The 23872-nt window shown below is 41.0% G+C and overlaps 1 protein-coding gene across 1 annotated transcript in view; it reads left to right on the forward strand.

The window, feature by feature from the left end:
- The window catches only part of CTNS (cystinosin, lysosomal cystine transporter), a 41380-nt gene that overhangs the window by 8740 nt on the left and 8768 nt on the right, over positions 1-23872 (forward strand). Inside the window, exons 5-11 of the mRNA XM_056559188.1 lie at positions 6660-6763; positions 11774-11905; positions 12177-12276; positions 12358-12477; positions 14088-14258; positions 18937-19054; positions 23084-23213. Coding sequence (XP_056415163.1) covers positions 6660-6763; positions 11774-11905; positions 12177-12276; positions 12358-12477; positions 14088-14258; positions 18937-19054; positions 23084-23213 — 875 coding nt within the window. The remainder of the gene's footprint in view (positions 1-6659; positions 6764-11773; positions 11906-12176; positions 12277-12357; positions 12478-14087; positions 14259-18936; positions 19055-23083; positions 23214-23872) is intronic.

A 23872-nucleotide genomic window follows, 5' to 3' on the forward strand; every position in this document is an offset into this window, starting at 1 on the left:
GCCATGACCCATAAATAAGCCTTTTTCTTTAGCCTTTTTACCATGAATGTAACAGGATGTATTTGCGGAGCATAGTAAACGGTCTGAAATGGGAAGGAAATAGTGTTGTCATAGTGACATTTTATCTTTATGTTGTGTCCTATCACAGATACTTAACTTCCTCTTAATACATTTCCAGCTAAAAGAGCAAAATGCAGTCTACACATTCTAATACAAGGAATGTAAAGAACATCACAGCTTAAAAATATTTTTCAGAATTTTGTCCCATGCGGCGTTGTCCGCATGACCTATTCTGTGCCTTTCCTAATATACAAAAAAAAGACATCCCAATTATACTGCCACATGGTTTCAGATGTGTTCACTTCACCATACGTGTTCCATTCATGCATGTTCAAAATGGAGATCAGTGTTTTTCAACCAGGGTGCCTCCAGCTGTTGCGGAACTAAAACTGCTGTGCATGCGGGGAGTTGTAGTTTTACAACAGCTGGAGGCACCCTTGTTGGGGAAACGCTGACCTAGGCTGTTTTATGAAGGACTGTGGAGAAGCTAAGTGGAATTAAAATAGCTTCATAGTTCTATGTTCAGATCAGTCTACCCATGGGAGCAAAATGGCCAAAAAAATGAAAATATTTAAATCTGATGTTTTTGTTCTGATTTTTTTTGCTCTTAATTTTAGGCTCACAAAATTGTCATAAAATGTATTGAACGTAAATTACCAGTAGTTTTTCCATTGCGTGTAATAATCAGTCTTTTTTTTTTTTTTTTTGGGGGGGGGGGGGGGGAATATTTTTGGAGCCACAAATCATTTTTTATTATTATTATTTTTTTCATTTGGTCTCAAAACAGCCCAAAATACTTGGTGTTAACATAACCTTATGATATGGCCATAACCATAGACAACCTAAGAAGTGAACACTTTATTTTCTGGCTGGAGCACTCACTTGTAAAGATGCATACTTCTTCTTCTTTCTTTCTTTAACCCCTTAAGGACCAAGCACATTTTAACCTTAAGGACCAGGCCAATTTTATTTTTGTGTTTTTTCGTTTTTTCCTCCTCACCTTCTAAAATCCATAACTCCTTTTATATTTCCATCTACAGACCCATATAAGGGCTTGTTTTTTGCGTGACCAATTGTACTTTGTAATGAAACCTCTCTCAAAAAAGTTTTTGGGTAGGAAATTTTAATGAAAAACACAATTTTGCACATTTTGGAGGGTTTTGTTTTCACACTATACACTTTACGGTAGAAATGACATGTTCTTTATTCTGTGGGTCAATACGATTAAAATGATACCCATGGCTAGATGCTTTTATATTTTTGTACCGCTTAATAAAAATCTAAAACTTTTTGTAAAAAATCAGTAATCTAAAATCGCCCTATTTTGACCACCTATAGCTTTTTTTTCTTAATTTTACCATATATAGGGCAGTTTGAGGGCTCATTTTTTTGTGCTGTCATCTGTACTTTTTATCGATACCACATTTGCATATATAAAACTTTTAGATCATTTTTTTTAATAAAATGTGACAAAAAAAAAGCAGCATTTTTGGACTTTTTATTTTTTTTTACGTTTACGAAATTCACCGTACGGGATAATTAACATTATATTTTGATAGTACGGACATTTACGCATGCGGTGATACCAAATATGTTTATTAAAAAAAAATACGTTTTTTTGGGGGGTAAAATAGGAAAAACTGAAAATTTTTATTGGGGGAGGGGATTTTTCCCCTTTTTTTTTTTTTTTTTTTTTTTTTTTTTTTTTTACAGTTCTCAATTTTTATTTTACACTTTTTATGTCCCCATAGGGGACTATCTATAGCAGTGATGGCGAACCTGTGGCATGCCGAGCCCCCTCTGTGGGTACACGGCCATAGGTCGCCATGGATGCCTTTCAGGGCACACAATGGTTGGCCGGCCGTCTGTCTTTGCGGAATGTCTAAAAATGTATTTATTTTTAAAGGGGTATTCCAGGCCAAAACATTTTTTTTATATATCAACTGGCACCGGAAAGTTAAACAGATTTGTAAATTACTTCGATTAAAAAATCTTAATCCTTGCAATAGTTATTAGCTTCTGAAGTTGAGTTGTTTTTTTCTGTCTAACTGCTTTCTGACGACTCACGTCTCGGGAGCTGTGCAGTTCCTATGGGGATATTCTCCCAGCATGCACAGCTCCCGGGAAGTGACATCATCATTGAGCAGTTAGACAGAAAACTTCAGAAGCTAATAACTATTGGAAGGATTAAGATTTTTTAATAGAAGCAATTTACAAATCTGTTTAACTTTCCGGAGCCAGTTGACATATAAAAAAAAAAAAAAAAAAAGGTTTTGCCTGGAATACCCCTTTTAACTTGTGGCTATGGCCACTCTCCCACCGTCCTCCGTCCGTTATATCCCCCCAGTCCTCCGGCCGTCCTATTTCCCCCCCCCCCCCCCCCCACAGTCCTCCGGCCGTCTTATCCCCCCCCAGTCCTCCGGCCGCTCTATCCTTCCCCCCCCCCCCCCCAGTCCTCCGGCCGCTCTATCCTATTATATATGTGATGTATGCATGTATTATATATGTATGATTGTATGCATATAGAATGTATTTATGTATGGTGTGTGTGTGTGTGTATATATGTGTATATATGTGTATATATGTGTATATATGTGTATATATATATATATATATATATATATATATATATATAATATAATATGATCCAACAATAACGCAGCACTCCAAAGAACGGTGAAAAAAAGTGTTGATTTATTCCTGTCACATCAGTACAGCTTGTACTGATGTGACAGGAATAAATCAACACTTTTTTTCACCGTTCTTTGGAGTGCTGCGTTATTGTTGGATCCTATTTAAACTGAGGACTTTTGGCCAAGAAGTTTTTTGGACACTGGCACCCACACATTGAGGCTGAGTAGTGCTGCAATACTTTTTTGGCTTATATATATATTATAGTGTGTGTGTGTGGGTTATGTATGTATGATGTGTGTATGTATGTATGGCGTATGTATATATGTATTATGAATCAGAACAAAAGATAAAAGAAAGTTGCCTCCAGCTCTTCCAAGGATAACGGTGCATGTAGTATTAAACCATCAAACCTTTAATCTGTATGCATTATAAATAGAAAAAGGTGGACATCAATCATAAAAGAGAAGTGAAACTCCAGTGCGTTTTGAGCTAAAGTACATTTAGCTCAAAACGTGTTGGAATTTCGCTTCTCTTTTATGATTGATGTCCACCTTTTTCTATTTTTATTGCATACAGATTAAAGGTTTGATGTTTTAAAACTGCAAGCACCTTGAAAGAGGCAACTTTTTGTTTCCTTTGTTCTGATACACGGGACACGGCCCACTCTCTGCAGTCCGTGCTCTTCTACCAGCAAAAATACTAAAAACTACTGCAGCACCACCCTAGCATGCAACACGGTAGCTGAAATAACAATTTTTTAATGTATTTTATGTATGTATTTTGTATCAGGTACCCCATCCCCCACACAGCACCCATAGCACCCCTCAAACACACAGCACCTCACACACACACACACACACACACATAGCACCCCTTGGCCACAATCACCTCACACACAGCACCCCTCAAACACACACACACAGCACCCCCACAAACAGCACCTTTAGACAAACCGTACCCCAAAAACACACACAGAACCCCTCAAACATACATCACCCCACACACATCAGTATTCTGATTTAATTGCTGTGCTGGCACTTTGATGGAACAAAAGATTGGCATTACGGTTTGGGCACTCGGGCTCAAAAAGGTTCGCCATCACTGATCTATAGCAATCCTTTGATTGCTAATACTGTTCAGTGCTATGTATAGGACATAGCACTGATCAGTATTATCGGTGAGCTTCTGCTCGATCTCAGACCAGAGCAGAAGACCCCGGGAGATGGCCGGAGCCAGGTGAGGCTGATATAAAAATATCTTAAATTCTCACTGTAAGATGTATATATCTTTTTATGGGAATAAATGGGTCAGAAATAAAAGAAAACCAATATGGATGAATAAAAATATTAAGGGGCAATAAATGACAAAAATAAATCATTTAAACTACCAAAACAGGATGGCATTAAAAAGCTGTAGAGAAGAATTTAAAATATGTAAAACTCATTGGCAAAGAGAGTAAAACTAACCCCAAAATGTTTTTTTAACTATATAAATAGCAAAAAAGGTTAAAAATGAAAGTGTTGGCCCTTTAAAAAATGATGAGGAAGAAATTATAAACGAGGATCATGAAAGAGCAAATATATCAAACTATTTTTAATATTCAGAGACTCTATAGTAAGGTGAAGTTTCCATTAGTTTTTTAGTTTTTTTTCTGGCACTTTTTGGAAATCTGCCACAGTGGAAACTTAGCCTTAGGGTATGTTCACACTGAGGAATTGGAGAGGAATTTCCACGAGTAATTCTGCTCGCTTTTTCCTCTCCAATTCATTCAGCAGTGAAGTCCCCATAGAGTTGTGCAGAATTTCTGCCCCTCAGTTCACACTGCGGAATTTCCTCAAGCAGAATTCTGACGAGGAAGTCTGTTCCGCTTGAAGAAAGAACATGTTCTTTCTTTCAGGCGGAATCAGCGTCGTTCTCCCATAGAGATCAATGTTTTTTTTTTTTTTTTTTTTTTATAGTCAGAAGCATTTCCATACGGAATTGGCGCGGAATTTCCGCATAGGGAAAAAATAAATAAATTTATGAATTTGAAATACTTGATACTCCTCCTGAAACCTGCATTTCCGCGCGGAATTCCGCGCAAAATCTGTGTTCTTGTAGAAAAGTAACAATATTTTGAGGCAGAAAATTTCTGCTTGATTTCCGCCCCAATTCCTCAGTGTGAACATACCCTAACAGGGACTGTTCCCCAAGACTGACGCATGGTAAATGTGGTGCCAATATTTAAAGGGGTACTCCGGTGCCTATGGCACCGCAAAAGCCACTGCAGTGCATTGATTTAAAGCGCCCGCTTTAAATCAATGATCTGCAGCGGTGTCGCGGGGGGATAAATAGCCGATAACTTATACCGGAATATCTGTATAAGTTATCGGCTATCGGCCCTAAAAAAACGATATCGGTCGATCCCTAATTTTAACAAATATAGAAGAAAATAACAAATTAAAATAACAAATTGAACTTCTTGTTATAGTACGGATGTATAAATATACAAAGAGAGCAAGACAAATATATAGAAGTTCAAAAAGTCTCAACTAATATGCAAGTAATATACGATAATAAATTTCATAACAACTCCCCCTATTCTTCTGATAGTTGCAGATCTATCCTCTAGGACCAGAACAGTGTTTCCCAACCAGGGTGCCTCCAGCTGTTGCAAAACTACAACTCCCAGCATGCCCGGACAGCCGTTGGCTGTCCGGGCATGCTGGGAGTTGTAGTTTTGCAACACCTGGAGGCACCCTGGTTGGGAAATACCGACCTAGAAGGTATTATTGTCATATTAATGGAGGTGCTCAGCTTTCTTCAGATGCTGTACATTGGACCCTTGACTATAAAGCTCAGTTGAAAATACTGCATTTTGATCTGTATTTGGGACCCAGTAATTTTAGTGTATTCAGGAGTGGAATTGACAGAGACAAACTATAATGGAAAGATTTGTATCTTTTATGTGGTTTTGGACAATTTCCTCAAAATACTGACCAAAATGAGTTCTAAATCCTATATGTGTCATCCCTGATGGATCAACCATGTACCTCTGGGCATAGCCAATATTGCCGAATAGAATCGCTGTGGCGTGATCATGAAAGGGTCAGAGGTCAGGCCATATACTGCTGGACATTGATGGCCTATGGTATCCCGTAAAGCAGTATTTTCTAAACAGTGTGCCCCCAGCTGTTGCAAAGCTACAACACCCAGCATGCCTGAACAGCTTTTGGCATGCTGGGAGTTGCAGTTTTACAACATCCGTGTAGGTTGATCTATATAACCTTGTAACGTAATATGGTACATTTTGATTAAATCCCTATTATCATTGCCTTGTAAAGAATACTTTTTTGTAAACTTCCCATATTTGAATTGTTTCCTGTAGGAGCAGGTGGAGTGATCTGATCATAGAACTACAAAGCTAATGTAATGGCCCCTATACTGTCTCCACAGTCAATCATAAAACAGCCTAGGTCAGTGTTCTCCAACCCGGGTGCCTTCAGCTGTTGCAAAACTACAACTCTCAGCAAGCACAGACAGACAAAGGCTATCCGGCATGATGGGAGTTGTAGTTTTGCAACAGCTGGAGGCACCCTGGTTGGGAAACACTGGTCTAGGCAGACCACAGACTGTTGTGAATAGTGACCTATATTCTGATGATGGCAGCCAAGTGATTGTAAAAATACAGAAGGGAATTGCTGTCTGTGTATAGGAACTTCCGGGACAGCTAATGAACTACATAATATTTAAATCCTAAAGACATTGGGGGAGATTTATCACAACCTGTCCAGAGGAAAAGTTGCCGAGTTGCCCATAGCAACCAATCAGATCGCTACTTTGATTTTGCAGAGGCCTTGTTAAAAAAGAAGTAGCGATCTGATTGGTTGCTATGGGCAACCGGGCAACTTTTCCTTGGCACAGGTTTTGATAAATCTCCCCCCATTGAGCTGATGTATGAATCTTCTTTTGTTTTTTCTTTTCAGATTATTTTGTTAGCTAATTCGGATCATTCTGTTTTTAACGTAAGCGCAGAAGACGTGGGGCAGGTGACCGCTTATCTGCAAAGCAGCAACTCTCACAGCAATAGGTCAGTTCAGATGAAGATCTGGGAATGGACTCTCTTTGTGGAGCATCATTGCTTCATTTCTGCTTTTCTGTGATATATAATGTAGCTCTTCTCAAGAAGAATGGGAGCATGCTACCTATTGGAGATAGTATACCTGTAAGTCAATGATCGATCACTTTGGAGCCTTGGAACATGACTGAGGATTATCAGCAAGGCCGGTCAGATACATTCCTCACTAGATCATATTATATAGATTCGTAGGTGGGGATATCTTAGAGCAGTGTTTCCCAACCATTGTGCCTCCAGCTGTTGCAAAACTACAACTCCCAGCATGCCCGGACAGCCGTTGGCTGTCCGGGCATGCTGGGAGTTGTAGTTTTGATCCTAAATGACCCTAGTGCTGTAAGGGGCCCTTATCAATCTCAATAACCTAACCCCAGGGCGAAAGCCTGGGGGAAAAAAAACCTAAAGAATCAACCCCTTTAAAAATTAACCTTTATTGTGTTCAGCTAAAACAATGTTATAAGGCCCCAATGTGAAATAAAATAGTCTCAGGACGGACCCTGTATACTATCAGTGTATGTGGAGTTAACACTCCATTTCCCTATAGTGTGTCTCTGCAGTGCCATCAATATTTGGGTCCGTGCTGGTATATTAAAAACACTCAATTGCCCGCCTCTACATGTTTCACCGTCTCCATGGCGTTTTCAAGAGGCAAGAGTGGCAATCAAGCAAGATTGCCACTCTTGCCTCTTGAAAACGCCGTGGAGACGGCGAAACATGTAGAGGCGGGCAATTGAGTGTTTTTAACATACCAGCACGGACCCAAATATTGATGGCACTGCAGAGCCACACTATATAGGGAAATGGAGTGTTAACTCCACATACACTGATAGTCTCAGGACAGACCCTGTATACTATTTTATTTCACATTGGGGGCTTTTTTAAGGGGTTGATTCTTTAGGGTTTTTTTTTTTACCCCGGGCTTTTGCCCTGGGGTTAGGTTATTGAGTTGTAGTTTTGCAACAGTTGGCGGCACACTGGTTGGGAAACACTGTCTTAGGCTGCATTCTGTCTTAGGTTTTCAGCCTACAGTTGCCGAATCCGGCTGGGGGAGGGGAAAACAGGGTGCTCCTGTACCCCAGCCGGACCGGCGCTGAAATCCATTTTAGTTTTTAATGAGCCGACCGGAGTCAAACAGTGACTCCGGTCGGCTAATTTCTGCCCGTATCCGGTTTTGTGACAGGACCTTAAACCGTAGTCTACTGCTTGACTCCGGTCGGCTCATTAAAGTCAATGGAGTTTGCCGCCAGTCCGGCTGGGGTACGGGAGCGCATGGTTTTTCCCCCTCCCCCAGCCGAATTCGGCAGCCGTGCGCTCCAACCGCAGTGTGAATGCAGCCTTAGGCTGGGTTCACACCACGTTTTTGCAATACAGTTCCCGTATACGTTTTCAACTAGAAAACCATATGGAACAGTATTGAAAATTTTATGCATTGACTCTCCATTGAAAACCTTATGCCAAAAGATGCATCCGGTTGTGTCTGTTTTTGCATGCTGTACGGTTTTGTAATTTTTTTTTGTTTTCTTTTTCTTTCTCTCCGTAGCCTAATACGGTTTTTGGTCCGGGGAAAAAACTTATTGAAATGTGTGTTTTTTTTTTTTTTTTTTTTTTTTTTTTTTAACACGGAAGTCAATGGGAACCATACAGAACCGTATGTCCATATGGTTCCATCTGGTTTTCGACTTTGCTAATTTTTTTTTTCTTCTGTTGGATTTCCAGTCAAACAAGTGAAACGTTATTCGTAATGGAGTGAAAAGTTAAAAAACGTATGTCTTTTTTTTTTCTTAGAAAATGGATGCAACCGGACATCATTTTTCAAACCGTATACAGATTAAAATTTGTACACACCTTTTGATACAGTTTAGGCAGCTTTTGAGAAATCAGTTTTTTTTATCGAAATCCTGATACGGGAACTGTATCGCAAAAAAGTGGTGTGAACCCAGCCTTAGAGAGAACCTTTTGTTTTGAGGCCTGGCTCCCAGCACCTCTGGCATGTAGCGGATTGCTTGGTCAAGTCTTTTCTTGCAAGAGATACTGCAGGTGAAATGGAATATTACTTGACAGCCATTCAGTAGATTCAGAATAATGTCCATACATGTGGACAGGGACGACTCCAGCCCAACTGAGGGGAGCCGCTTTTGCAGAACAGCTTCTCTATTATGTCCTATAGAGGAGGGCTCAGAGTGGGGGACCCCCGAATGCCTTACTAAAATATGTAAATTACTACATACAGGAAGTATTGGCGGGACAATCAGGGCTCTGTACACTAGGCTCTATGGGGGAGATGTATCAAAACTTGTCCAGAGGAGAAGTTGCCCATAGTAACCAATCAGATTGCTTTTTTTTTTTCAGAGGCCTTTTCAAAAATGGAAAGAAGCGATCGGATTGGTTGCTATGGGCAACTCAGCAACTTTTCCTCTGCACGGGATTTGATAAATCTCCCCCTATGACATGTTCCCGGCCCCACAAAGTAGGCTGGCTGACGAGACAGGAGCCTGCACAGAGCCCTGCTTTTCCCACCCCCACACCATGTATTTTGTGTCTGCATAAATGCTGTTACTGCAGGAACAATACAGCTTTTTTTTGTACCGAAAAATATTAAGTTTTTGCAAATGACCGGTACGCTTTACAGATAAAATGGAGTTACCTCTGTTGGTCAGACAAGGGGTCTAAATTGTATACTTGGTAAAATCTGTACATACCAATTAGAGATGAGCAAACTTACAGTAAATTCGATTCGTCACAAACTTCTCAGCTCGGCAGTTGATGCCTTATCCTGCATAAATGAGTTCTTCTTTCAGGTGCTACGGTGGGCTGGAAAAGGTGGATACAGTCCTTTTCCAGCCCATGGGAGCACCAGAAAGCTGAACTCATTTATGCAGGATAAGTCATCAACTGCCGAGCTGAGAAGTTTGTGACGAAACGAATTTACTGTAAGTTCGCTCATCTCTAATACCAATGAAAAGGTAAAAGAATATTAAAATATATTATGATTAAAAAAAAAAAAATATATATATATATATATATATATATATATATATATATATATATATGTGTGTGTGTGTGTTCTAGTCTGTCCAGATACAATATTCTCATGCATTGGAATGTACTGGTTTTAACAAGCATAGGCTTTAGACCCCCCTTGTTTGGCCAGTAGGGGTCGCTATTCCTTTTTTGTTTAAATTAAATACAGGTGTGTTAATTGTCATTTTATATTTCATTTTAACAAAATCTTTTATAACAGACCCTTGTCCGCAGTTATCTGACATTTCACGGATTTGCCCAACACTGATGCGAACATAGCCTTATATAATGTATGAATCTTGTAACTTTGTTCAGTATAAAAGTGCAGCTGTCGCAAATTTTTACCCCCTTAACCAAACTGAAGTGTGTAATAGGTGTGTACAATAGAAATGCAGGCATACCTTTTTTTGGCTGCATTTTAGCAGTGTGTATGATAATAAAAATTTTAACTTTTAACAGGAGTCTCCCACTTTCCGATAGGTGTGGCGGCCCTGGGCCATTGCGAACTCCTGGCCATGCTTATCCAACTGAGTTACTCCAGTTTTAAAAGCAATTTTTATGATCTAGTTGACGTAAGCGCTGGGACCACTGTGTGGTTGATACACAGGTCCCAGCGTATGTGCCCTCCATCAGTTCGACGTACCAGCAGCAAGTTCTCCGAGCGAGCGCTCGCTCTTGATGCCTGTTCCTTTTTGTTTTGCTGCTGGCGATGTGCTGGTTGCTGCAGCGACTAGAGGCAGAGAGTGAAAAAGCTTGGGACTGAGCGCTCACTCGGAGAACTCGCTGCGGGCACGTGAAACCGACTGAGGGTCTATGCACTGTTGTTAGGTTAACGGGGTACTCAGCCCCTAGACATGTTATCCCCTATCCAAAGGATAGGGGATAACATGTCTGATTACAGGGGGCCCGGCTGCTGGGACCCCCGCGATCTCCATGCTGGCACTGCGGCATTACGGTCACGGAAGTCTGGGGCTTCCGTGATCGTTACATCACACCACACCCCCCCCATTCATATCTATAGGAGGGGGCGTGACTGTTAGTACACAGCCGTCATGCCTCCTCTAATAGACATGAATGGAGGAGGCATGGTGGCTGTGATCGCCAGTAATCCAGCACGGACCTGAGTTCGCTCCGTGCACCAGATGACTTGGGTGCTGCAGCGGAGATGGGTCCCCAGCAGCCGGACCCCCCCCGCGATCACATGTTATCCCCTATCCTTTGGATAGGGGATAACATGTCTAGCGGCGGAGTACCCCTTTAAAAGAGTAGTCCATTATTGAAAACCCGCTGGGACCCCTCGCAATCTCCAGTACGGGGCCCTAGCTCTCCAGCCAGATAGCGTGTGTTGACCACCGCACTAAGCAGCGGCCGACACGTCCCCTCAATACAGCGCTATGGCCGAGCCGGAGATTGCTGAAGGCAGCGCTTCGGCTCTGCCATAGAGTTGTATTGAGGGGGCGTGTCAGCAGCCGCTTCGTACGGTGGTCGACACACCCCTTTCCCGCTGTATGCTAGGGGTTACGTTTTTCAATACTGGATATGTCCTTTAAGGGGGGTAAAAATTTAAGACAGTTGCACTTTAAGCAAACTTTGTCTGCTATGTTTGAACCCAAACTTAAAATGTTTTTACCATTTAAAAGAGAAACTGGGAGAGAAGCACTTAGTTTTCTTATGTCCCCTGGTTCTAGTGATTGATGTCCCAGCACCCAGACTGCAACCGATCAAAACCTATGACGTGTCGAAAGTTTTTAATTTTTTTTTTTTTAATAGTAAAAATCAGTCTGCAATGCTGCAAGGAAATGTGGATTACTGTTACAGTCCTGAAAGTTTACACTAGGACTACTATTCTTCACATTTGGAAAACGTGCCTGTAGTCCGAAAAATTGTGGCATAAACCCCCTTTATATCAGTGTCACTAACTCTATGACCTCTGATTTCTTCCAGGCCAAGAATTCGGTTCCTTGTGATCCACAGCCAAGCAGTGGAGGTGATCGGGCAGATCATTGGCTGGATTTATTTCTTTGCTTGGTCTGTGTCTTTCTATCCGCAAGTTTTTGAGAACTGGAGAAGGAAAAGGTGATCTGCAGTTTAAAATATGTCATTGACATAATTATTTTTTTTTGTGGTATTTTTGCAGTGTTCTTTATCCCTGTAGCTAGATGTTACTTTTAAAGTCTATGGCAGTGGTCTCCAAACTGTGGACCTTCAGCTGTTGCAAACTCCTGCACCCACGAATATTTAGAGGGACTTATCTCCATATAAAAAAATTATATATTTCCTTGTTATTGGTGATGTGGTTACTGTTTTGGGGACACACATAGAATATAACTCTTTCTGGTTATTTTAGTGTCGTGGGCCTGAGTTTTGACTTCTTGGCATTAAATCTGACGGGCTTTATTGCATATAGCGTCTTCAACGTGGGTCTCTTCTGGATCCCATTTATTAGGGTATGTGATCTGCACACTTCATTCAATCGGTTCTTTATGTATTTATATTCTCCATACTAAATGTACATGTATTTGTTACAGGAACAGTTTCTTCAGGTCTACCCCAATGGTGTGATCCCAGTGGATGCCAATGATGTGTTTTTTAGCTTACATGCGGTGCTCCTAACGCTTGTTACAATAATTCAGTGCTGTATTTATGAGGTAAGAAGGAAAAGCGGAATGCTCGCGGACAGACATTCTGCACACTTTGGTTGTTTCGACGGTGCTAGGACCACTCGGAAATATGGCGTCTTCATAAACGACAATGCATTTCGGAGCGGACTCCACAGAAACATTGAGCAGGTTCAGTGTTTCTGTGGACACCGGAATCAGGATTTCCACGGCAGAAAAATCTGCCACAGAAATCCCGCTGTGTGTGCAGTGCCGCAAAATCCCATTGAAATCAACGGGACTCTGCTGCAGCAGAATTTTTAAGTGGAATATTCCCACGGAATTCCGCTTGGAAATTCCACCGTGTGAACATGGCCTATGAGTAAAAGTGACTTGGGGAAATAGTTTCATACATGTATTGACAAAAAGAAATAAAAAAATTAAGTGCCCAGATGGAAATGTTGGATTGCTGCAGTACTCCTTTTTAGAAGAACTGACTTTGACCCCTTAAACACAGCCTATTTTGGCCTTGAGGAGACGGACAATTTTTTAGTTTTTAGTGTTTTTAGTTTTTTTTCTCTTCGCCTTTCAGGAGCCATAACTCTTCTATTTTTCCGTTTTTAACATTGTAATGTTGTAACTTTTACATTGTAACAAATGAATGGAGCACTCACCATGAATAGTGATCGTGCAAAAAGTGTTGTTTTCATTTTTATACACGGTACGTAAAACAGCAGGTTGGTGTTGGGGAGCGACAGTGTTTCACGCATTCCAGGAAAAAACTTATTTTTATTTTTTTTATATCAACTGGCTCCAGAAAGTTAAACAGATAAATTACTTCTATTAAAAAAATCTTAATCCTTTTAATAATTATCAGCTGCTGAAGTTGAGTTGTTGTTTTCTGTTTGACAACAGTGCTCTCTGCTGACATCTCTACTTGTCTCGGGTAGGAGAGGTTTGCTATGGGGATTTGCTTCTAAACTGGGCGGTTCCCGAGACACGTGTCATCAGAGAGCACTTAGACAGAAAAGAACAACTCATTTTTTTTTTTATTGAAGTAATTTACAAATCTGTTTCTGGAGCCAGTTAATATATAAAAAAAAGTTTTTTTTCCTGTATAACCCCTTTAAGGTGCTTCCACAGGACCGCTGTAAGTGTTGCAAGGCTTGACACACTGAACGCCTCCCCTCACTGTTGTCATCGCTCCCCAACACAAACCTACCCAGCTTGTATGTTTTATGTGCCATGTATGAAAATTAAGAACGCTTTTTTGCAAGACCACTGTTATGGTGAGTGCTCCATTTATTGGTTACAATTAGAGATGAGCGAAGTTACAGTACTTCTATTCTGCACGAACCTCGCGGCCGAGCCGCGAGGTTTGTGCAGAATGGAAGTACTGTAACTTCCCTCATCTCTAGTTACAATGTACAAGTTTGGATTTGACAACAGGGACAAAAGTTGAATCTATGGCCAATCCAACGTAACAGTCTGTGTGATATAAACCTCATACTTTTCTCCATATAGTGTACCAATTTGGTCTCAATGAGAACTTAATTTCTAGGTAATGTTTTCAGTAATAATGGGATTCTTTGTATTACACCACCCATACATGTCACACATACATATTCTCTGTATGTAACCAATTGATCTGTTTATTGCAGCGAGGTGCCCAGAAGGTCTCTAAAGTGGCCGTGGGTGTTCTGATCATTGCCTGGCTCTTCGCCTTCTCCGTGCTATTTGTGGCCGTGGCTGGGAAAGTGAGCTGGCTCCAGTTCCTATTCTGCTTCTCCTACATAAAGCTCGCCATTACATTGATGAAATACTTTCCACAGGTAAATTGTGCTGATCAGACAATTCTGATAAATTATTGTATATGAATTCTAAAAGTTTCTCCTAGTGCTACTAGGAATTCCTAAGAAATAGCTAAATAAAAAAGGTAGTTTTTTCTGTCACATGTACATCTTGCATCAGATAACCTAGATATATTAAACGGGTTCTCCGGTGCTTAGACATCTTATCCCCTATCCAAAGGATAGGGGATAAGATGCCTGATCGCGGGAGTCCCGCCGCTGGGGACCCACGGGATCTTGCACGCGGCACCCCGTTTGTAATCAGTCCCCGGAGCGTGTTCGCTCCGGGTTTGATTACCGGCGACCACACGGCCGGCGGCGTGTGACGTAACGCCTCCGCCCCCGTGTGACGTCACGCTCCGCCCCTCAATGCAAGCCTACGGGAGGGGGAGTGATAGCTGTCACGCCCCCTCCCCTAGGCTTGCATTGAGGGGCAGAGTGTGACGTCACATGGGGGCGGAGGCATGACGTCACATGCCGCCGGCCGTGTGGTCGCCGGTAATCAGACCCGAATCGAACACCCTCCGGGGACTGATTACAAACGGGGTGCCGCTTGCAAGATCCTGGTCCCCAGTGGCGGTACTCCCGCGATCAGGCATCTTATCCCCTATCCTTTGGATAGGGGATAATATGTCTAAGCAGTGGAGTACCCCTTTAAAGGGGTATTCCTATCTGAACAACATAGGTTTAATATATATAGGCAACTGGAAAAGAATAAATTTTCCCGAATGATTTCAATAAAAAAAAATTTGGAATTTTATGGTCCACTTTTCCTTTGTGTAAATCTTGTTGCCTAAGGTTACAGCCATTAATACGATCTAGCAGTGGTTGCCCTGCTTGCACATTCTCATCTCCTCTGTGAGAATAGCGGGAGCTCGGGAGAATGCATACTAGAGCGTGCACACTAACTCCTGGCCCAGACACCTTTTGGAGCGGTTCTATAGACTTCTATAAGGCTGCACAGAGTATGCACAATAGTTCAGAGAGGTTAGGAAAGTTAAGCCATGTCTACAAGGCCAAAAAATGTGCAAAATGTCTGACGAAAAATATGGGTGAACATTCCGCTCATTCACTTGATGTGGCGGCCTTGGACCGCATGGAAATGTGCCATCTCCATAGACTGTAATGAACTACTGAGCCAAATCCCCAGAAAGATTAAACAGGTTCAATGTTCCTGCGGCTGCTGGAATCAGGATTTCCCCGGTATAAACATCTGCTGAAAAAAACAGTGCAGCTGAATCCCATTAAAATCCATGGAACTCTGCTGCAGTGGAATTTTGGGACTGAACATTCCACCTTTGGCTGTCCAGACATGCTGGGAGTTATAGTTTTGCAACACCTGGATGCACCCCGGTTGGGAAACACTGATATAGGCGTTCGTTCACCTGATAGACCAAACGAGTGTCCTTTTTGTAGACTGCTTTTCTATGAAGCTTTTTTTGTTTCATTTTACATTCGGGCCTACTGGCTAAATTGGAAATTGCTGGTTTGTATATCAGAGTTAGAGATGAGCGAAGTTACAGGGATTCGATTTGTCACAAACTTCGGGGCTCGGCAGTTGATGACTTTTCCTGCATAAATTAGTTCAGCTTTCCAGTGCTCCGGTGGGCTGGAAAAGGTGGATACAGTCCTAGGAGACTCTCTCCTAGGACTGTATCCACCTTTTCCAGCCCACCGGAGCACTGGAAAGCTGAACTAATTTATGCAGGCTAAAGTAAGCAACTGCCGAGCCCCGAAGTTCGTGACGAATCGAATCACTGTAACTTTACTCATCTTTAATCAGAAGCTGAAACATTCCCAGTTTTATCAGGATGTACCAACTTGACCAGTGCTGCCTGTAGTCAGTATACAAAAGGAGATTTTCCAGATGATGATGAAAGATCTCACATTTTTATATTTTTTTAATAAAATATAAATAAATATGGCCATATGACAGTACAAACACACACATAAGAAAGACAGCGCTGAGGCACTAGTCTCGATCGGTTTCTGTTTTATTAAACACAGGTCTGATACAAGGAAACCATTGTTTCACTAGTTCTCTAGCTTTTTTCGCAGCCGAATATCCCCTCCCCTTAAATATCCTTTGGACAAACAACTTTGACCCAGATTTATCAAACTGTGTGAGAGAAAAAGTGAAGTGATTTTCTCACAGCGACCAATCACAGCTCAGCTTTCACTTTACCTCAGCTCATTAGCTGAGCTGTGATTGGTCGCTGTGGGAAAATCACTTCACTTTTTCTCTCACACGGTTTTGTGCATTGTTTGTACTAATAAAGGCCCAGATTTATCAAACTGTGTGAGAAAAAGTGAAGTGATTTTCCCACAGCGACCAATCACAGTTCTGCTAATGAGCTGAGGTAAAGTGAAAGCTGAGCTGTGATTGGTCGCTGTGAGAAAATCACTTCAATTTTTCTCACACAGTTTGATAAATATGGGCCTTTATTAGCACAATGTAAAAAAGTTTTTAAAAACTGACACATTATGCTCAAAACTATATAACATTTTATTTTAATAAAAATGAGGAACCATAGATGCAGCAGGTGCCGCTTTGGGACAACAGGAGATTACAATTAGAGTTTTCTTTACGTGCCGTGGCCGATATTACATCGGTAAAACGTTCCGCCCGCTATTTAAACTATTTAGTGAACATACATGCTCATTAAGAACGGGCATAGGATCACTAGACTTATAAAGCATATGTGTGAAGTCACGGGGGGATGCCAGTTGTATTCGGTTCTCTGGTCTGAGAAGAGTACATTCTCTTAATATCGTAACCAGGAGCTCTTAAAGGGGTTATCCAGGAAAAACTTTTTTATATATATAATCTATATATATATATATATAATATATTCATATTCACCTGGCTCTAGAAAGTTAAACAGATTTGTAGATTACATCTATTAAAAAATCTTAATCCTTTCAGTACTTATGAGCTGCTGAAGTGGAGTTGTTCTTTTCTCTCTAAGGGCTCTCTGATGACACCTGTCTCAGCAACTGTCCAGAGTAGAAGCAAATTCCCATAGCAAACCTCTTCTACTCTGTGCAGTTCCGGAGACAAGCAGAGAGCACTGTTGCCAGACAGAAAAGAACAACTCCACTTCAGCAGCTGATATTTATTGGAAGGATTGTTTTTATTTTATTTTTTTTTTTATATATAAAAATTTTTTTTTCTGGAATACCCCTTTTAAGACAAGAAACAGAACTCCTCCTGAGGTCTGAAGTGTTGGGTCATTAATGAGAGAAGTGACATAAATAGTTTTGTATTATTGTACACTTCTATATAAGCGACCCATATTACATTTTGTGCTGGTACTAATTCCATAGCCTTTCTATAGTTTTTAACATATTGTTTGTTTTTAAACTTTTGTGCATTGTTTGTACTAATAAAGTTGCTTGTATGAAGGGATTTCTTAAAGGGGTACTCTCTTTTTTTTGTTTGTTTTTTTTAAATGAACCGGTGCCAGAAAGTTTAGCAGATTTGTAAATTACTTCTATTAAAAAATCTTAATCCTTTTAGTACTATTTAGAAGCTGTATGCTACAGAGGAAATTCTTTACATTTTGAATTTGTCTGTCTTGTCCACAGTGCTCTCTGCTGACACCTCTGTCCATGTCAGGAACTGTCCAGAGTAGCATAGGTTTGCTATGGGGATTTTCTCCTGCTCTGGAGAGTTCCTGATACAGGCACCAGGTGTCAGCAGAGAGCACTGTGGACAAGACAAAAAAAAAATACCTCTGTAGCAAACAGCTGCTGAAAAGTACTGAAAGGATTACATTTTTTTTAATTGAAGTAATTTACAAATGTGTTCAACTTTCTGGCACCAATTAATTAAAAAAAAAAAAAAACTATTCACTGGAGTACCCTTTTAAGAGGAGGGGATAAGTCATGTGACTACGCTGTAAAAAAAGGTAGAGAACTAGTGAATTAATTGCATCGCATCTGAGTTTAATAAAAGAGAAATAGACCTGGACGAGCCTCCGTGCGGTCTTATGTGGATATTTGGATTATTGATGCTGTACCTGTATTGCTGATTTAGTGCAACGTTGGGGCTTGTGAACAGCTCACCGTGAGTCCTGGGCACGAATAGATACTTACCTCCTGATTTTTAATTTTTTAGTTTATTTTTTGTAAATTATATATATTAGTGGACAGTACAGACTACTTTTATCCCTATGAATAGGAGTATACTTTTGGGGTAAAATAATAAAGCAGTTGTCTTTTATACTTAAGTGTTCAGGGCGGAAAAAAAAAATGTACTCCCCTCTGCCAATCCCCATCCACTAAGCACTTCCTGCCTGTGTCTTGCCCACTCAGCCAATGACTGGAGGAGGAGTATTACCGCTGAATCAGTGATTGACTGAGGAGGCATTTCTTGTAAGGAGAGCAGAAAGTGCTTGGCAGCAGCGGGGGATCGGCAGGATGTGGGTATATTTGTATTTTCTTTTATCCCTCCCTGAGCTTTTAAGAAATAAAGATAAAAATTTATAATAAATATATATAATTCTCCAGACTACCCATTTCCCCATACCCCATAACTGGACATGGCAGATCTTCTTTCCCATAGGGTAAAAAAGCTAATTTCTACAGTCGCTGCAGTAATAACAATTGTAACCTACACTGACCCTGATATGGTTGGATTTTGTTTTGTTTTACTTAGGCCTACATGAATTTCCATCGGAAAAGCACGGAGGGCTGGAGCATTGGAAATGTGCTGCTTGATTTTACAGGGGGCAGCTTTAGTATCATCCAGATGTTTATACAGTCTTATAATAATGGTAAGCATGACAAATAACAGTAATGGTGGTGTGCAGTCCCTCATGTGAGCTTGTCATAGTTACATAGTTAGTAGTTACATAGTTACATAGTTAGTACGGTCGAAAAAAGATATATGTCCATCAAGTTCAACCAGGGAATTAAGGGGTAGGGGTGTGGCGCGATATTGGGGAAGGGATGGGATTTTATATTTCTTCATAAGCATTAATGTTATTTTGTTCCAGGAATGTATCTAATCCTGTTTTAAAGCTGTTAATTGTTCCTGCTGTGACCAGTTCCTGAGGTAGACTGTTCCATAAGTTCACAGTTCTCATGGTAAAGAAGCCGTGACGCCCCTCGAGACTAAACTTTTTCTTCTCCAGACGGAGGGAGTGCCCCCTCGTCCTTTGGGGGGGTTTAACCTGGAACAGTTTTTTCTCCATATTTTTTGTATGGGCCATTAATATACTTATATACGTTTATCATATCCCCCCTTAAACGTCTCTTCTCAAGACTAAACAATTGTAACTCCTTTAATCGCTCCTCATAACTAAGATGTTCCATGCCCCATATTAGTTTAGTCGCGCATCTCTGCACCCTTTCCAACTCCACAGTGTCCCTTTTATGGACAGGTGCCCAAAACTGAACAGCATATTCCAGGTGAGGCCGTACCAATGCTTTATAAAGGGGGAGTATTATGTCCCTGTCCCTTGAGTCTATGCCTCTTTTGATACATGACAATATCCTGCCGGCTTTGGAAGCAGCAGCCTGACATTGCATGCTATTCTGTAGTCTGTGATCTACAAGTACACCCAGATCCTTCTCTACCAGTGACTCTGCCAGTTTAATCCCCCCTAAGACATACGACGCATGCAGGTTATTAGTACCCAGATGCATAACTTTACATTTATCCACATTGAACCTCATTTGCCAAGTGGATGCCCAGACACTTAGTCTATCCAAGTCATCTTGTAACTTATACACATCCTCTATAGACTGTACCGTGCTACAAAGCTTGGTGTCATCTGCAAAGATAGAAACAGAGCTGTTAATACCATCCTCTATATCATTGATAAATAAATTAAACAACAGCGGGCCCAGTACAGAACCTTGGGGTACACCACTAATAACCGGGGACCAATCAGAGTACGAATCATTGACCACCACTCTCTGGGTACGATCCATGAGCCAGTGTTCAATCCAGTTACAAAATAAAGTTTCCAAGCCCAAAGACCTTAACTTACCTGTCAGACGTCTGTGAGGGACAGTATCAAATGCTTTAGCAAAATCCAGAAACACTATATCCACAGCCATTCCTCTGTCAAGGCTTCTACTCACCTCTTCATAAAAGCAAATTAGATTGGTTTGACAACTTCTATCCTTAGTAAACCCATGCTGGCTATCACTTATAATACTATTATCCCCTATGTATTCCTGTATGTAATCCCTTATAAGTCCTTCAAACAATTTACCCACAATGCACGTTAGACTTACCGGTCTATAGTTTCCTGGGGAAGACCTAGAGCCCTTTTTGAAGATTGGCACCACATTCGCCTTGCGCCAGTCCCTTGGCACAATACCAGACACCAGAGAATCTCTAAATATCATGAACAGGGGTACAGATATTACTGAACTTACCTCTCTAAGAACTCTTGGGTGCAATCCATCCGGCCCTGGAGATTTGCTTACATTTATATCACTTAACTTACCTTGTACCATCTCTACATTAAGCCAGTTCAATACATTACATGATGTGTTACCAGCACTGCCCTGGCCAATGTCAGCTCCTTTTTCCATAGTGTTTACAGAACTAAAGAACCCATTCAGTAGCTCCGCCTTCTCTTGATCGCCTGTGACCACCTCCCCATTATCATTATTAAGGGGTCCTACATGCTCTGTCCTTGTTTTTTTTGCATTTATATATCTAAAAAAATATTTAGGATTAGTTTTGCTTTCTTTGGCCACCTGTCTCTCGTTTTGAATTTTTGCTGTTTTTATTACATTTTTACAGATTTTATTAAGCTCTTTGTACTGTTTAAATGTTATCGCTGACCCATCAGATTTGTATTTTTTGAAGGCTATTTTTTTGTTGTTTATTGCTCTTTTAACATCATTTGTCAGCCATGTAGGATTTAGTTTTAATTGTTTATATTTGTTCCCCTTTGGTATATATTTAGATGTATAGTTATTTAGAGTTGATTATATTCAGTCATATTGCAGTAAACACAAGCTCAGTGCATTCTGCACTTATAAATGACACAATACAAAGAATCCCTTCTGTTTACTCCACATTAAAGAGAATGTCATCACTTTCATGCTGCCTGAACCAAGATTCATCAGGACAGTCCCTGGTGGCTCATCACCACCTTGCTTGCCTTGAATGATAGGTCACTCTCTATACCCAAAAGGGGAGAGAATTCTCAATCAAGGCTGGAGGCAAGGAAAACGTACCCAGGGGGGTGCCATGATGACTTATGGTTCAGGCAGCATGAAAGTAATGGCAGGTTCCCTTTTAAGACAATTGATTATTTCTTCACATTAGGAGTATATTCACATGTTCATAAGCCATAGCAGGTTTCCTTGCCCTCCCCCGATAAGTTTTTAAATCACCCCATTTGTCAAAGAAATTACCATAAACAAAATAAACATAGACATATTTGGTGTCAGTGTGCAGAAATGTCCAAAATATTAAAATATTTTAATGACTCTGCACTGTGAATGGCATAAACTTTTGGTCACTTCACATACCAAAAAAAACTAATTAAAAGCAAAAAGTTTCATCTAAACAAAAATGGTACAGATAAAAAAAAACGAATGTTCCAAGGTGCAAAATACTTACAGCCACATATTTGAAAAAAATATATATTTTTTTTTCCCCACAAGAAGTAAAAAACGCCTATGTAAATTGGGTATTGTAATTGTATTGACCTACGCAATAAAGATATCATGTTGTCATTTTAACCGTAAAGTGCACACACCAATAGTAGCAAAATTGTTTGTTTTGTTTTATCAATTTTGCTCCACAAATTATTTTTTGGTACTGTCTGTAGATTTTGTGGTAAAATAAGTGTCACTACAAAGTACAAATTCGAGGAGGGAAAAATACCTGTTTTTTTTTAAGAGAATAAAGGTGTATGAGTTGATCAGTGTCACACAGCAATATTGTAGCAGTATGATGGCTTCTGCTATTGCCACGTTATGTTGACCTGAATTTCTGCTGAACTGGATTTGTATCGCTATTTAATGGATCAGCCATTTAATTATTTTACTAAAACAAGAAAGAAGAGCGCTCCATAGCGTAAAACCGCCACTCCAGGGTCCAATTTAAAGTGGTAAAAAACCCTTACCGAAGGCGGTTATGTGAACTCTCACACAACAATGGTCTGCGTGGATGAGAGAGTACATCTGGTCTGTAGCCTCCCTGACCTGGGCAATATTCAACAGGTGAGGACTTCCAAGGGGCAGTGCGGGGTATCGGCGCTGGCCAAAATCGGACACGTCCGGTGAGTAAAAGATTTTTTTTTTATTCAAATGCAACTCGTTTCACTGCACTTAGGCGGCTTCATCAGGCATCTGATGAAGCCGCCTAAGTGCGGTGAAACGCGTTGCATTTGAATATAAAATCTTTTGATCACTGGACGTGTCCGATCTTGGCCAGCACAGATACCCCCCACCGCCCCTTGGAAGTCCTCACCTGTTCATTAATTATTTTAGTCTGGCCACATTAGTTTTGCTTTCATCCACTTGCCTAGAAGATAAATACAGTCCTAAGAGACCTTAGACCGTCATTCTGGACCTTTCCAGGCAACAGGAGAACTTTGAAAGCAGAACTAATTTGGCCAGACTAAACTAATCTATGGCTGCTGATCCATTAGATTTGGTTTCAGCTAAGGTTACTGTAGTATTACTCACCTTTGTCTGTGACCAGGAAAAAAGCATGTGAAATACATAAACAACAAAGAGAAAAACTGCTACGATTGAGCCTGTGACATAGATGTGAACAGTGCACATTATGGCATCATAACTTTTTTTTTAATTTTTTTTCCCCACAGATGAATGGAAGTTAATATTCGGTGACCCCACAAAGTTTGGTTTGGGCCTTTTCTCCATTATTTTTGACATTGTATTTATAATTCAGCACTACTGCTTGTATAGAAAGACTCAAGGATATCAGAATGTTCAGTGAGTAGAGGACATGCTTGCTCTTTTTGTAAAAGGGATTTCTCATACTTGAGACTGTTGTGCCTTAACTTATGTAAGATAAGCAAGAAACTTGAATTCCACACCAGCATTTTATATTGGACGACAACCCCTAAGTGACGGAACTCTGAATGGTTTTACATGCCAACGCCTAAGACAGATGATTCAGCTGAACAAAACTTGGATCACTGTAGAACCAAATAGAAATCTTCATCTAAGGCTTAGTTCACACAACCATTCAAATTTGTCCAGGAAAGCTCTGTTTGCTCAGTCTGTTAAAGTTACGGGCCTTGAGCAGAGAAAAAAAATACTGCAGGTCTGCTTAAAGGGGTTGTGCGCTGCCCTGCAGTTCGGAGCTCCGCTCACAGCATCCGGAAGTTCATTACTCCGAACGCTGTGTGCGGGCTTCCGTGTTCGCGGCCGCCGGGCGTGACGTCACGCCCGCCCCCTCTACCAAAGTCTATGGGAAGGGGGCGTGACAGCGGTCGCGCCCCCTTCCCATAGACTTTCGTTGAGGGGGCGGGCGAGACGTCACGAGGGGGTGGTGGCCGCGAACACGGCAGCCCGCACACAGCGTTCGGAGTAATGAACTTCCAGACGCTGTGAGCGGAGCTCCGAACTGCAGGGCAGCGCACAACCCC

This window comes from Hyla sarda, chromosome 2 (genome assembly GCF_029499605.1).
Source record: "Hyla sarda isolate aHylSar1 chromosome 2, aHylSar1.hap1, whole genome shotgun sequence".
Classification (NCBI taxonomy): Eukaryota; Metazoa; Chordata; class Amphibia; order Anura; family Hylidae; genus Hyla; species Hyla sarda.